The sequence below is a fragment of the Gorilla gorilla genome, chromosome 17, assembly GCF_029281585.2.
Source record: "Gorilla gorilla gorilla isolate KB3781 chromosome 17, NHGRI_mGorGor1-v2.1_pri, whole genome shotgun sequence".
In the NCBI taxonomy this organism is placed as follows: Eukaryota; Metazoa; Chordata; class Mammalia; order Primates; family Hominidae; genus Gorilla; species Gorilla gorilla.
In genome coordinates, this window is record NC_073241.2 from 43,391,231 (window position 1) to 43,406,699 (window position 15,469).

The window sequence follows — 15,469 nt, forward strand, 5'->3', positions numbered from 1 at the left end:
TTCAACAATCCAGAAATATTGTGAAGAATTTCAGCAGCAAGACCTTTTAGAAGCAAAAGATTATTCTTATATAATATCCACAGGTTCACTTTGCCCTCAGAAAGAGTGGTATTGAAAAAAAAATGCTGAAGTAAAACAAAAAAAACCCCATAGATTAAATTATAAACACTTAAATTTAAATTATAAAGCTTTAAGTTCACATTTTCCTTAGGAGTTTCCTAAACTGGAGCTTCCTTGGGGTAGTCAAAGTATCTGCCCATTCATTCATTCTTTTATTCATTCAATAATTGCTCCTTGGAACCTCAAGTATTTAAAAATGAAACAAAATATAGGATGTGGATTGGGGCATGCCTTGTGCTATTAAATGTTTAGCTAGTTTACCTTCTTTCTGAGGCTAAGTCCTCATATAACAGTAACACATAACAATAATATAAACAAAAATTGCAATCGCTTATTGACCAACTACTATGTGCTAAATCCTATGCAAAGTTCTTCATGGGAAGAGCCAAACCTCAGAAGGAGCTGGCTTCGATGAGGAGATGCAGGGGCCAGCATCCTCTCTTGCATGCCTCTCTTTAAGATAAGGAGGGCCTCCCCCTGAAACCAGAGTCCTGCAGGCTTCTCTCTTTTTCCTCGACCACCACATGTTGCCCTCCAACCTGCAGACTGCTTAGGGACCAGGAAGGGTTTTGAAGTTGGACACACTTAGTTTCAAATCCTATTTCTACTTCCCACTAGCTGCGGACTTTGGACATGTTGCTTAGCCTCTCTGGGCCTCAGTTTCCTCAGCTGTAAAATGGACGTAATCACTAGGGTCCACCTTACATTATTAATAGAATATCTAGTATAGTGTCAGGCCCGTAGAATGCACTCAGTGAGTCCTAGAGTTCTTCCTTTCCTCTTCCTGTCCTCTGTCATGGGATGGTTGTTTGGGAACGGTCCAAGTCACCTGGTACAAAAAGTCTGTTTCTGGATGACTCAGTTTTTTAGCTCTGAAACTGCCTGGGCCCTGCTCATCACGCATCCAACCCTAATCAGCACAGAGTATTCAGGACTCCACAAGATAAACTTTTCACACATGCATTGGTTGAATGGCAAACAGACCAATGTTACATAGTTCTCTATTAGGCCTCCTGGATATAACATTCTGGATATAAATAATGAGACTTTGTGGGTAACAAAGTATATAGCTCTCTTTGCCCATCGTGTACTAATAGAAGTTCTTGAATTGGTTTTGATGTGTTTTTATTGTCTGTTCCATGAGCTCTCACTTCCTGTCATGACTGTGACTTTTTGCAGTCCCCTCTTCTGATATGTGGCTTATAGAGGCACAAGTGTGTAAAGGTAGGGTCTGCATTGATGTATAAGAAAAGTACGAATATAAAGTGCAAGAAAGCTCACAAGCCAGACAGGTAGAATCCTATTTCATTTGTAAAATAGTATTCAAGCCTACAGCCTCACAACTTTTCCTCCACACAGGTACAGCCAGGCAGGCTGTGCACTGCACAACAAGTGGTGCCCACATAACACCCCCAATGGTAGTGTGAGCAGTGTGATGCCTGGCCGCTGAAACCCCCGTGCACACACACAGATATTTAAAAAAAGAAATCTTGGCCGGGCACGGCGGCTCACACCTGTAATCCCAGCACTTTGGGAGGCCGAGGCCGGCAGATCATGAGGTCAGGAGATCGAGACCATCCTGGCTAACACGGTGAAACCCCATCTCTACTAAAAATACAAAAAATTAGCCGGGCAAGTTGGCGGGTGCCTGTAGTCCCAGCTACTCGGGAGGCTGAGGCAGGAGAATGGCGTGAACCTGGGAGGCAGAGCTTGCAGTGAGCCGAGATCGCGCCACTGCACTCCAGCCTGGGCAATAGAGCGAGACTCCATCTCAAAAAAAAGAAGAAAAAGAAATCTTAGTTTTGTCCTATGAAGTCACAGGAAGTTCCTGGAATAATCATGAAAGGTTTTGCTTACAGTTAAAACATAGTCTTCTTTCTTAATCTCTGATTTCTTAAGTTTATTTCTTTTTAGAGCCTCTGTAACCATTTCTGAATAAGACACTTCAAATGACAGCTCCTCAGCCTCTGGTGGAATGTTCTTTTCCAGATAATCATCATCTAAAGACAAAACAAAGAATACAGACTATTTAATATGCCATTTAATCAATCAATACTATTTGCTATAAAACAAATTCAAAATATTTACAAGTGAATCCACAAGCACGTTATAGTGTTTATATGCAAGGAAAAGCAGCAGACTCACCCCGAGGAGTTCGGTTAAACAATAGTGTCACATCACAGACCTCCATATGGACACATTTTTATCATCATTGCCCAAACTATTTACTCTGATTTTTAAAATTTTAGATTTGTATGTCTCATGAAAGTTGCTGAGGATTATTAAAAGAAAGTCCAAAATAGGGTATTTCTACATATTCTTATGAGATTAAAATTAAGCTCATCTAGACCCAATGTCACTGTTACGGGTAAGCAGAAGCTTAAAGCAGAGGAAGAAAGGCTGGAATCTGCTAGAATTCCTCTCTACTTTGACTCCTCTTGTTTCTTCCCTCACCTGTGGAATATCTGCCTCCTAAGGTTTGTTCAAATTCCATTTGTATTTCATGGCTAAATTTGTTCAGGTGAATTAATCGGAATTTCTGTTATTTAATATTGGTTACCTGATCTTGTATGACATACATTGAGAAAAAGCTGAATGGGTTATATGTAGTACCCCTTAAAAATGTTTTTCTCAAGCTAATTTGAAAATTAAGACAAAAGATTCATTGAGCAAAAACAAGTGAATCCACATTTGAGCGATCCTAACCTGATTTCTGATTCAGATTTCAGCCTGTCATCTGGTTTCATTGCCTGGCAAAACTGTTCATATGCAAAGTGAATAATTATCTTATTATAAAAAGAACTCATTCTCTTCTGCCCTCTGCTGTAGGCACTGACTAGGGGACTACCAAGTATAACAAAAGGAACAACAGGCAGAATTAAAGAAAACTTGGTTAATTTTACATTAAAATTAGGTGGAGAAATTTGTAAGTCAACAGATATAAAAATTCTGAATAGTGATGCTAATTAAAAACACAATAATAAATGAGTGCAGCGAGAACTTAGAAAATAGCAAAGGGACACCAGGCACAGTAGCTCACGCCTATAATCCCAGCACTTTGGGAGGCCGAGGTGGGCAGATCACCTGAGGTCAGGAGTTTGAGACCAGCCTGGCCAACATAGAGAAACCCCATCTCTACTAAAAATACAAAAATTAGCCGGGTGTGGTGGCAGGCACCTGTAATTCCAGCTACTCAACAGGCTGAGTCAGGAGAATCACTTGAACTCAAGAGGCAGAGGCTGCAGTGAGCTGAGATCGTGCTACTGCACTCCAGCCTGAGTGACAAGAGCGAAACTCCATGTTAAAAAAAAAAAAAAGGAATGGCAAAAGGAGAGCTATGATGTTCCCTTGTTATACAGGGGCTTGCATTCAAAACAGAGGAAGATAAACAAATAGAACTCTAACTACCTACGGATCTATAAAGAGCCTCTTTGGAGAGCAGCAATTAAACAGGCCAATGCTCCAAACCACAGGACAACTCCACGTAGAAGGCTAGTTTTTAGTGGCATGATTTCAACTAAGTCACAGTATGGCAACAAATAGAATGATGTAGAATACTAATGTCTGGCAAGTCCCTTCTTTTTTATTTTTATTTTTTCTTATCAGCTTTATTGAGATACACTTCACATGCCATTCAATTCACCCATTTAAAGTATACCTGCCAGTGGTTTTGAGCATATTCACAGAGTGGTACAACCACCACCATGATCAATTTTAGAACATTTTCATCACCTCAACACCTTTATTTTTGAAGCCAATGCTGAAAAAAGCACGGGATCCATTATTTACAAAAAGAATGCACATATTTTGGGAAAAACTGAGAAATCACAAAAGTATGGCCAAAAGGGGCCTATTTCCTACAAGGAGGATCTGAGATTCCATACCTAGCCCATCTAGGGAGCCCACCTCTCAAGCGGAAGAGGCGCAGATAGAAGCCTCCCCAGCAGCCTTGTCAGGGGCAACCTGCTCTGGTGCTGCGTGTGCCTGAGCAGTGAGTAGGGATCCTCAGAAGTGGCCTACTTCCTGGCAGACCACATCACTTGGGAAACAGCCTTTAAAGCAAAGACACTAGCCATGTGAGGAGTTTCTAAATGATGAGGTGGTCGTGAAGGAGGAAAAGATTCTGCTTCCAATCTGGCTCTATTAATTTTGTCTTGTGTGACAGAATGGGGTGTTTGGAGTTGGGTGGGAGGAGTGAGCGATGGAAGTGACAGAATCACAACAGGGAGAAAAGCACACTTATACTTTGCTTTTAGAAATTCACTGCTAACTGTATTGAGTGCCAGAACAAAAGCGAGAAGACACAGCTGAAGTTCAACGGGAGGCATGCCGCTCACCACTTATTGCATTCTGAACTGGCTGTCCAGGCTCCGGTGATCCATTGGAATGAACTGGTAGAACTGGAATGGTCTCAAGTACAGCCTGCCAAGCAAAGGAAGATGAACACAAAACATTTTACCATAAATACAGTCCACCTCACATTTCAGCCTGACTTATGTTCTGCAGTATACAAGAGTCATTTTCACACAAAAAAAGCCATTCTTGATTTCATAAAGGACCTGCATCTGATTTCCTGTTTCTGCATTCAGTTTGGATGTGTGCAGCTTACACATGTTTCACAAAAGGGAACAATGTAAGGTCCATATAACTGTGCTTTCCTAACTCTTAAATATTTGCTGCTTATACCTTTGCTAAGATGTAGAGATTATGATTCCTGACATCACATAATTTGATATTGCTGCTTATACCTTTGCTAAGATGTAGAAATTATGATGCCTGATGTCACATAATCCGATAATTATAATATCATTTGTTAATTAATCGTCATGCATTTTTGTCTTACTTATATTAATTATATTGTTAATATAACATTAACATATTAATTCCCTCACAGCAAAATACAGAGTGATAGTAACTAACAAAATATTAGGTATCTTTTCTAATTCAATTTCCCCTCTTAATTAATTTGGTATTTTTTAAATCGAAATCCTGCCACAGCACTGAACTCCCCTTCAGTATTATCAGAAGTTGAGTATCTATCCTGGTAAAGGCCTGTGAAGCAAGCTCCTGCCTAGGTCTGGATGGATATCAGTAAAAATTTACACACAAATCCTACCAAAACAATTTACATGCAAATCTTACAAATTTTAATATGGGAGTTCTCTGTGAATATGTGTGATAGTGAAATCTGCTACTCCATCAAGAATCTTTTATATGCTATTCACACATAAAACGCTTTCCCCCAGAGCCTGATTTCTTTTTTTATTCTCGTATTTCTTTAGCAATAACTGAACACCTGCTTCATGAAAGGTCTTTTATCATGTACTACAAGTTGCGCAAAGGGGTCTTGAATTCTGAGCCTCATGATCTCCTTTTATTCCTATTTTATTTCAAAACAGTTGGTACAATTATAATTGTGTAAATGGTGTATGAATAGATGTCCAATAATTAAAACATAGATGCCCAATTACTGTAATTGGTGGAAAAATGACAAACCGAAAAAAGGTCTAGGGTCATGTAGGTTCATTGTCTGGCCAATGTTTGGTGGCTCTACAAGTAACAATACGGAATAAAGATTACCCAGACACTCAAATCCTTAAAGAGATGCGGACAACTTTTCCCTTTTTAAGTTTTCCAACAAAGAAATGCTTTGTCAGACTTTGAAATAACTTACCTATGGGAGAGAAGACTCTTCTGAAAATTGATAAGACTTTTTTATTTATTTAGGGCTTGAAACTGATGGTTTGGGATACTTAAACCTACTGAGTGTCATTATCTTAATTTTCTCTGACAGTTTTACTGGCCCCTAGCCAGTTAATTGTACTGAATGAGAGCCTGCTCTTTGTAATGTAAATAATTATGGGACTTTCTTGGGGGAAGCAGAAATTTGAGTCATAATCCCTGCTCTTGAGCTACTTACAATGAGAAGAACAGAATAACACTTACAAAGCATTACGAAAATGAAGCCACTGTTAAGAACTAATTTCTGTAATACCAACTGCAAGTGTTATTGGAGAGCGATTGAGAGGGAAGAGGTGCTGCCCAGAAGGTTTCCACTGATGAGGTGGTTGGACTTGAGCTGGAACTTAAGGAATAATGAAAAGGACTTCCAAAGGCAAGAGGAGACATGCAGAAGCATTCAGGCCAGATGGAGATGGAAGCAGAAATTTCAGGCATGGAAATATCTGAAGCATTTCAGCACCAGGGATCATGAAGAGACTGCGGTACCAGGAGTCAAGTCATGGTATTAGAAAAACATAAGAAATAAATTAATCAGGAGAGTCAGTGCAAATTATGGAAGGTTTTGAAAGCCACGTCAAGGAGTTGAGACTTAGAATCCTAAAGGTTAGAAACAAAACAGAGCAAGACAAACAAATGCACATCTTTGCGTTACAGCAGGAGAACGATTCATGGTGGAGATGAAGGAACAGTGGCAGCCAATAAACGGTACCTGAGTTGGGATGTAGGTTGAGCAGGAAGGCTAGATGCTTGACATATATCATTTTAAAACATCCGTTCCTCATTAAGGATTATATTACGACTAGCATCGTTTTTGATTTGTACTAGTGATTTTTAATGTATTTTAAATATAAAGACCACCCCCATTTAAAGCAACCTTCCCCAGCTTGTTCATAACTGAGCCCACCGTTTCCCTAATGTGATCAACCACATGTGTTTCTCACCAGGGCTTTCACTGCTAAGGGAAGTGACAAAATCACAATGGGTGCTTTCCCTCTGCTGAAAGTTGCTCTGCTGCCCTAGTTACACCAAGCTAGGATTGGAAAGTAGAGTATGAGGGGTTATTATGTTAAATTTTAAATTGTAGGAGCCTAGTACTATCTGCTATAGTTTTCTCCTAGACTTTGACTAAAGTTATCTGGTATGTCCTCCATATTCAATAAAGACCATACGAAACATTTTCAATGCTCTGTTCACTACTTAAAATTTCACTGACTCAAAACATGTTTATGATCTCTCTGACTGGCTGTTTGGTTTTTGCCCATGGTTTGAGTTTCTGTGCCATATGACTCCATGTACTAAAGCCACCTGTGCTTGATTAAACAAAGACAGTAAGGCTCCTCATCTTCTTGTTCTGCAACCAAGATCAGAATGGACAAATCCACAACTTGCAAAAAACACTGTGCCAGAGTCCCCAGAGACCAACTTAAGGAAGCCACATTCACTGACAAATATGCAATGCATTTTACAGCAGAAGATACAACACTTGCAAAATCTATTCAACATGAATTTAAAGGTATTCTGATGATGTCTTGAATTAAAATATTGTTCACATCTGAAATTATAACCTAAATACCTAAATATTAAGACAATGAGAACATTAAATACCAAATATCCATGAGAATAGCCAAAGTTTTATTCAGAGATTCTTAACTTTAATGCAAATGACTAAAATTAAGTGAAATATCTTCATACTCTAAGAGATGAGAAAAAATTATCCAAGTAGAGCCAAGAAAGAATGTAAAAAAATAAGATTTGAATAAATTATTGCAATAGGAAAAAATAGGCACAATTAAATAAAGTTAGTTATCTCTTTAAAAATATTGCTCCTGGAAAGATTAGGCATGCATAGGAATGGAGGGATATGGGAAATCGCTGTACTTTTCCACTCAACTTTGCTGTGAACCTGAAACTGCTCTAAAAAATAAAGTTCAGCCTGGGCAATATAGCAAGACCTCATCTCTACTTAAAAAAAAAAATTTAGCTGGGCATGGTGGTGCACACCTATAATCCCAGTTACTCGGGAAGCAGAAATAGGCCAACAGCTTGAACCCAGTCATTCAAGGCTGCAGTGAGCCATGATCATGCCATTGCACTCCAGCCTCGGTGACAAAGCAAGACTTTCTCTCAAAAATAAATAAATAAATAATAATAAAGTTTATTAATTTAAAATATATTGCTGATACGGGCAACTATTTACAGTCTGATTAAGATATAACACACACATTTTAGAAACAAAAATGAATAATATTTACTATCACAGATAATTTAAAATTATAATGTAAATAAACATTTGTGTATGTGTATGCATGTATATGTGTACACACACAATAAATTTATAACAACATACCTTGTAATTTGAAATAAATTGCATATCTTGATAAAGCAAATACACATTACCAAAATTCATACAAATTGGGGTAGAAAATAATCTAACCCTTAAATTACATCCATTAAAAAATTAAACAGGCCCAGTGTGGTGGCTCATACCTGTAATCCCAGCACTTTGGGAGGCCGAGGCAGGTGGATCACGAGGTCAGGAGTTTGAGACTAGCCTGGCTAATATGGTGAAACCCAATCTCTACTAAAAATACAAAAATTAGCCAGGCATGGTGGTGTGCGCTTGTAGTCCCAGCTACTGGGGAGGCAGAGGCAGGAGAATGGCTTGAATCCAGGAGGCAGAGGTTTCAGTGAGCCAAGATCGCACCACTGCACTCCAGCCTGGGCGACAGAGCAAGACTCCGTCTCAAAAATAAAATAAAATAAAAATGAAAATAAAAATAAACAAGCCAGGCATGGTGGCTCACGCCACCTGAGGTCAGGAGTTCAAGACCAGTCTGACCAACATGGTGAAACCCTGTCTCTACTAAAAATACAAAAAAATTAGCTGGGTGTGGTGGCGGGCACCTGTAATCCCAGCTACTCAGGAGGCTGAGGAAGGACAATCGCTTGAACCCAGGAAGTGGAGGTTGCAGTGAGCCGAGATCGTGCCATTGCACTCCAGCCTGGGCAACAATAGCAAAACTCCGTCAAAAAAAAAAAAATTAAACAAAGCTTTATGCCTATAATGATACCAGGCTTTGGAGGTTTCATAAACAAATTATTAAATACATCAAAAATATATACAAATTATAAACATGTGTAGATTTATATATTGTATGTTTATATCATAGTTCGATAAATGGCTCCAAGGTACAGAAAAGAACCCAGAGTTTTCAACATATTTGTACAAAGGTTAGCATAACCCTGGTAAACAAATTTTAATAAATTGTATGTGTAGACTAATCCCGTTTACTAGAATACAGGTTAAAATATTAAAATAGTAGTGAATCAAATTCTACAGTTTAATAAAAGAATAACATAACACAATAAATTGGGTTCATCCAATTTTATTTTATTTCTTGGATGAACCCAATTTATTGTGTTATAGTTCAATATAAGAAAAACCTATCAATGTAACTTCCTAAAGTAATTGATTAAAGAAGGAAAACAATACATTCATCTTAACAGATGTTGGAAAATCATTTGATATAATTTAAACCCCATTCCTGATTAAAACAATTATAAAGCTCAGAATCTTAGAATAAATACTCTCCTTAATGATGAAACATTAGAAGAATTCATAAGAAAAATCAAGAACTTATCAAAGGATCCTCATAATTATTAATCAATGTTATAAGTGATTGTGGTCAGTCCTCTAAGGGAAAAAAATGAGATAAATAATTATTTTACATACTGAGTCAATAAAATTTTCAGTATATGCAGATGATTTCTGAGAAAAATCATAAAATTAAATGAAAAATTTTTAGCAGCAGAAAAGCTTCAGGAAGGAAGCTAAAGGAGACACTTATAAGAAACAAAAAATCCTACTTTCCTTATATATCTGCAAAACAAGCTAGAAAATATCATTAAAAATCTTACAGTTTAAATACCAATGCAAACTAGTATGTGTGAAAATGCGTGTAAGACTTAAAGGAATAAATTATAAAACCTCACTGAAGGATAGAAGACATACATAAATGGAAAGACACAATTATTATTCCTCAATGGGAAGACTCAATGTTTTGAGATGTGGATTCTCTCTCCAATATTAATCTTTAAATTCAATGAAATTCTTAATAAAGTCATAACAAGATTTTTTATGAGGTAGTCATAGCCTTTTTCTATGTTCATCTGGAAGAAAAAATTTCTAAGAAGGGCCAAAGGAAATTTTAATGCAGACTGTGATGAAGGGGAACTTACCCTAACAGATTTCAGAAACAAACCATAGAGACAGACATCTGCAAACCTGGTGGATTTACTTCTCATAAAGTTGGCATTTCAAACATGAAGAAATGATTAAAGACTGGGGGAAAGATACGGGTTAGGTCATGGCTATCTTATGGAAAAGATAATTTAGGTTACCTTCTTTTACCATTTTACAACATAAATTCCAGTAGGGCAAGTTGTTGGGGCCCCCTGAAGTCTTGGGGATGACAGTAAGTTGGCCCCGGGAATTTAGCCTGGCAGGAGAGGTTTATTTTTACAGGTGTCACAGACAGGACCCCTGAAGCCCTGGCCCCTGCTTCATTTGATTACTGGATATCCCTCCTTCTAGAAGAGACTGGGAAACCAAACTGGGGTCCCTGTGGTTCCTTATAACCAGAAGCACAGGGCCCAAAATGTAGTTACCAAAGCAATAACTTGGCATCAGTGAGCCACTCTAGCAAATAACCATTTTGTTTAACTTTTCTAAAAGATACTCTGAGTAACAAACAATCCAAGGTAAGTCAAGTCGAAGGCCAGTGCCAGTGAGATATTTTTTAGACCCAATACTGCTGAAACTTTTATTTATGTCATTACTGGCATTCAACCTGCCTTCAGAAAAAAACAAAATGAAAATAAAAATAAAATCTGGGTGACTAACTTACCCTGGACAGCTCTATAACTGCCACACAAGACCCTTTTCTTTCTCTTATACCCTCAAACTTGCAAAAAGCCTATTTGTAGACAATATGTGCTCAGTAAGAATTTGCTGAATGAATGACTGAATGAACCAATGATGCGAAGAAGTTCGCAGCTAAGAATAAAGAAATAGAAAAATATGACCAGCAGTCTTACCAGAAATAAAATTGTGGCCATGGAGCTGCCATGGAAACACCTAGAAAGGAAGGCATGCCTACCATCCTCTCCTTTGGCAACTCAATCATACAATCATCCTCCTCCAAGTTCTGGTGGTGTGTGCATAGAACCACACGCAGTCCTGTGCTGCTGCTTGTACAAAATGCTGGGGGTGTTAAAGCCAGCTACAGAGGCCGACAAGGGGTCCGACCATGTCAGGAGCTTCCAGGTTAACTAGAAAGTTGGAGAACCACCGCAGGCTGTAAGCAAGACTTGTATTTTAAATCAATGACTTGAGGCTCTGGGAGGGATGAATTTGAAGGGAATAAAGCTAAAGTCTGGAGATCACTTAGGAGGCTACTTCAGCAGTACAGAAGATAACGAGTTTCTGTACTGAGAGACTGTAAGACAGGAGGGGAGCAGAAAGATTTTACAACCATTAACATGATGAAATTCACAGGTCTCAGAGATGCACATGAAGAGGGGAGGAGGGAGGCAGAGTTGAGGCTGCCATGCAGGGGTGACTGTTGGGCACATGGGTGCCACAAGCTGCGATGGAAAATAAAGGATCCTGGGTAAGTCCTCAGAGCACGAGTCCCCAGTCACAAGGGAATAGCACCACTGTGTAAGATCTACTGCAGGTCACTCCTTATTCGAACAGTTACCAGACTTTGTGAATGACTGACTTTGTTTTCATTAATAAGTGGGATGAATTTGAGATGACGTCTAAAACAGAGACACTCTCACTTATTTGCATCCCAATGCCTGGTCTTGAATGGGAAAGTAAGAGCTGATTTACAATCAGTGGGTCAGATATTGTGGGTAACCCTCAACCTATTTATGCCATAACCTACAGAGTTATTAGTAAGTTAATCAATGATAAAAGTCACTCATTTTATTCCTTTTACATGATCACTGTGCAACAAAACAATACCATAAACAAAAATCTAAAAACACAACAGCAAAGTTAATTTATGTGGGGCTAACAGCATTATCTCCCTAAACAACAGGGATTTCCTAGGAACGTGTCATGCATGTAAATGTCATCAGCTCCTTGTTTCTCGAAATGGACAGGGGTTGAAAAAAAACTGCCCCAGCAGAACCTTTGAATGTGCCACCTCCATCTGAGTGGCTATTGTGCTAACTGCTGCCTTCCATCAACCTGCCACTGGAAAACCATTGCCTCATCTGATGGGGTCTCTCAATGTCTTCTGTGGAGGGTCTATCATATTCTCCCTGCAGAGCTCCTGCTCAGAGACAATGAGTGGGGATTCGCAGTGGGGGTGACGGGAGGGGGAATGACAAAAATTTTTGACAAAACAAAAGTACAAGTTCTGTTACTTAAGACCAAGTGAATGAATTCATCTGAAGGTAAAGAGTTTGCATGAGTGAGTCCTGAGAACTAAGGCATAGTGGAGAGCCTTCAATATCAAGATGAAGGTTTTGAATTTATCCTGTGGGTAAAAGGAACTTCTGGGTTAAGATGGTAGTTAAGCCACGTCATCAAACCTCTGGGATTTTTCTGAGTGTGCTCAGCTGAGAACACCAAAGTTAACAAATTCCTCCAAATTGATACACATAAAAAACATCCTTTGATTTCTGGCTGCAGTGACATGAATCCATGGAGTCCTCATTTATTCTGAGCCTCTTTCTTCCTAATTTTTACAAAGTTAGTAGTTCTACCAGCAGCTGTGGTTTCCTTGCAATCTTAGTTCAAGTATTTTTTAATGTTTTAAAGAATTGCTTCTTCTTACCTTCCTACATTAGTTGCTTTGACTTGCAACTGTACCTTGACATGTAACTGTGCTGACATGGATGTCTTACCACAGAGTCACTCCTGGGAACTGCAAAACTCCCTTCTTTATCCTGGGATGCGTCAGACAGGGTAGTACTGTTGAGAGAAGCATCATCTGGCTAAATGGAGAAATAAAAGTACCATTCTTATTCAGGCAAATACTTTCTAATGTGTTTGTGTATTCTGCTCTGTGTTCATACTGAGATATGTGTGGCAATACATGCAATTATGACTGCCTGTGCATGGACAATTGCATCCAACTGGTAGTGCAGCAGTATTATGTGCCACGTAGGTGCCCAGCCCTCTAAGGACACTGGCCTCTGTGGCAGACACTGATGTGCCTGCCACAAACTCCATTTGCCTTAACAGTATCTTGGTTTTGTTCCAGGGAATTGGGGTAAATCAAAAAACCTGATTTCCAGGCTCATTTGCAGTTAAGAGGGGTCACGTGGCCGACAAGGTGTAAGTGAAACTTTACCAAGTGTATTTATTAAGAAAAAATATAGGTTCATTCGATACATGCTCATGACAGGACCACAGACGACAGCCTGGAGCTGCCAGGCATGTTATACAAATGAGGACAATGGGCACCAAGAAGAAGTCAGGGACAGAAGAGCAAGCCTGGCTGTGTCCATGCGGCTGGCCTATCAGACATGGGCCACCCATCTGAAGGGTCTCCACGTGAAGCAAAACAACTCCAACTTTTTGATTACATGTATCCAAACACAAACTTATCTGGACTAATCTCATAATTTTTTTTTAGCAGATTCTATGACTGTTTTTTGTAGTGAATAGAATTTAGTAGCAATAGTACCAAATTTTGTTTGTTGTTGTTGTTGTTGTCGTTTTAATAAAGCTGGAACTAAGAGATTTTTGTTGCAGTGTAGTATGGTGCCACTGAAATTAAGATGTGAATATTATTTTCTTTAGCAAGGAAACTTATTGCAAAATTTAATGCATTTGATTGAATGTATTTTGCTCGACTATATTTTCTCAATTTTCTAGAGATATTATACATTATTTTACAAAATGAACAAAGATCTTTTTTTTTTTTTTTTTAGAGAAACAAATAAGAAACAAGAACTAGTACAAGAAATTTAAGTCAGCTGGGCATGGTGGCTCATGCCTGTAATCCCAGCACTTTGGGAGGCTGAGGCAGGAGGATCACCTGAGGTCAGGAGTTCCAGACCAGCCTGGCCAACATGGGGAAACCCCATCTCTACTGAAAATACAAAAATTAGCCGGGTGTGGTGGTGCATGCCTGTTGGGAAGCTGAGGCAGGAGAATTGCTTGAATCTGGGAGGCAGAGGTTGCAGTGAGCCAAGATTGTGCCATTGCGCTCCAAACTGGGCGACAAGAGCAAAACTCTGTCTCAAAAAAAAAAGAAAGAAATTTAAGTCAAGATGGTGAACTGACAATCTACCTCCCCTGCCACCCAAATAACTACAAATGGCAGAAAAATATATATTTCTTAGAAGAAAAGGTTTTGAATAGCACTGGAAACCAGCGAAGAATTCCATAGCAGGCCAAATGAGAAATTTGTAGGTGTAAAGCAAATGGGATTGGTTTGATAAGATAAAAATCTCTTCCTAAATGTAACATAAAATAAAATTTCTACGAAGGGAAGAGAAAAACAAATAATGTAGAATGAACAAAGAGTAAGAAAGGGCCGCAGACAAATAATTAAGACATGTTTAGAAAAATAGGAGCCAGGCAGACCTCTCTTGCCGTAAATATGTAGACAGCAACTAAATATAACCCAACAAAAAAACACCAAAAAAATGCGATCTAAATTAAATGAAATTGTTGCCTTGGGGATGAATGAATTCCTAGTTTGAGTACAGAAGTCTAAGAGAGAAGGAACTCCAGATGCCACAACAAAAGACATGGAGGGGAGAACAAGAAATGAAATCAGCTTTTATCTCCCTCATTAGTTTGGTTTTGCATTTGAGGAGCCTGCATGCTAACCAACCTATCCCCTTTACACACATTATTAAGCACCCCCGACTCACACAAACACACAATCAGCAATTTTGGCCTTTCTGGAAAACAGATCTACTCAACTGCAAAGGAAACATACAATAATTTCCTATACAATCGGAAAAATCAATAAAGTCCAGCTCTATGCCTCTGCAGAAAACTTTAGAGGCCCAGTGAGCTGTAATTCCTTCTATCTGCAATGTACCGACAGCTTCTGCCTTGCAGAACACCTTTCACACACTGTGTCCTTAGGTGAAGGCGTAGGGTGAATCCTATCATCCTCCTGCTGTAAAAGATTCTGATAGATGGGACTGGGGGAGGGGCTGGGGAGGAGGACAAGATGAAACACCTCAGATTGATAGTCATGGTCAGAAGCTCTCCCTCCACTGGAGGCACAACCTAAAACCTGAAAACACTCGCTGCCACCCAGCGGGAGGCGTGCAGTTCCCTGACCACATGGTACTCACTTCACTGTGCGCATCACAGATTGCCACACATTCCAAAAGCTAACGTGTTCTCCACACACGATGTTTACATTTCCAAAATCACTGGAAAAAACTAAATGTTTATATCTATGTTGATACTGAAAAAAATATTTATACAGGAATCTGTTATTTTTTCTGTGTGAACCCATGAAGACCCAGCTTTTGTTGACAACATCCTCCACACAGGATATGCAACAGAAAATGATTTTTTGTTGTTGTTTCTGCCTGTAGATCTTTTTTAATGATAGAA

General features: G+C 39.0%; 1 protein-coding gene across 10 annotated transcripts in view; it reads right to left on the bottom strand.

Moving 5' to 3' along the window:
* ARHGAP28 (Rho GTPase activating protein 28) overlaps positions 1-15,469 on the bottom strand; it is a 230,260-nt gene that overhangs the window by 42,884 nt on the left and 171,907 nt on the right. For 8 of the 10 annotated variants that reach the window (XM_055368447.2, XM_055368448.1, XM_019014246.4 and 5 more), the window contains 3 exons: positions 12,784-12,873; positions 4,458-4,542; positions 1,978-2,120 (listed from right to left, as the gene is read on the bottom strand). In XM_055368447.2, the coding sequence (XP_055224422.1) occupies positions 1,978-2,120; positions 4,458-4,542; positions 12,784-12,873 (318 nt within the window). The remainder of the gene's footprint in view (positions 1-1,977; positions 2,121-4,457; positions 4,543-12,783; positions 12,874-15,469) is intronic. The other 2 variants (XM_055368444.2, XM_019014248.4) reach the window with 1 other exon arrangement.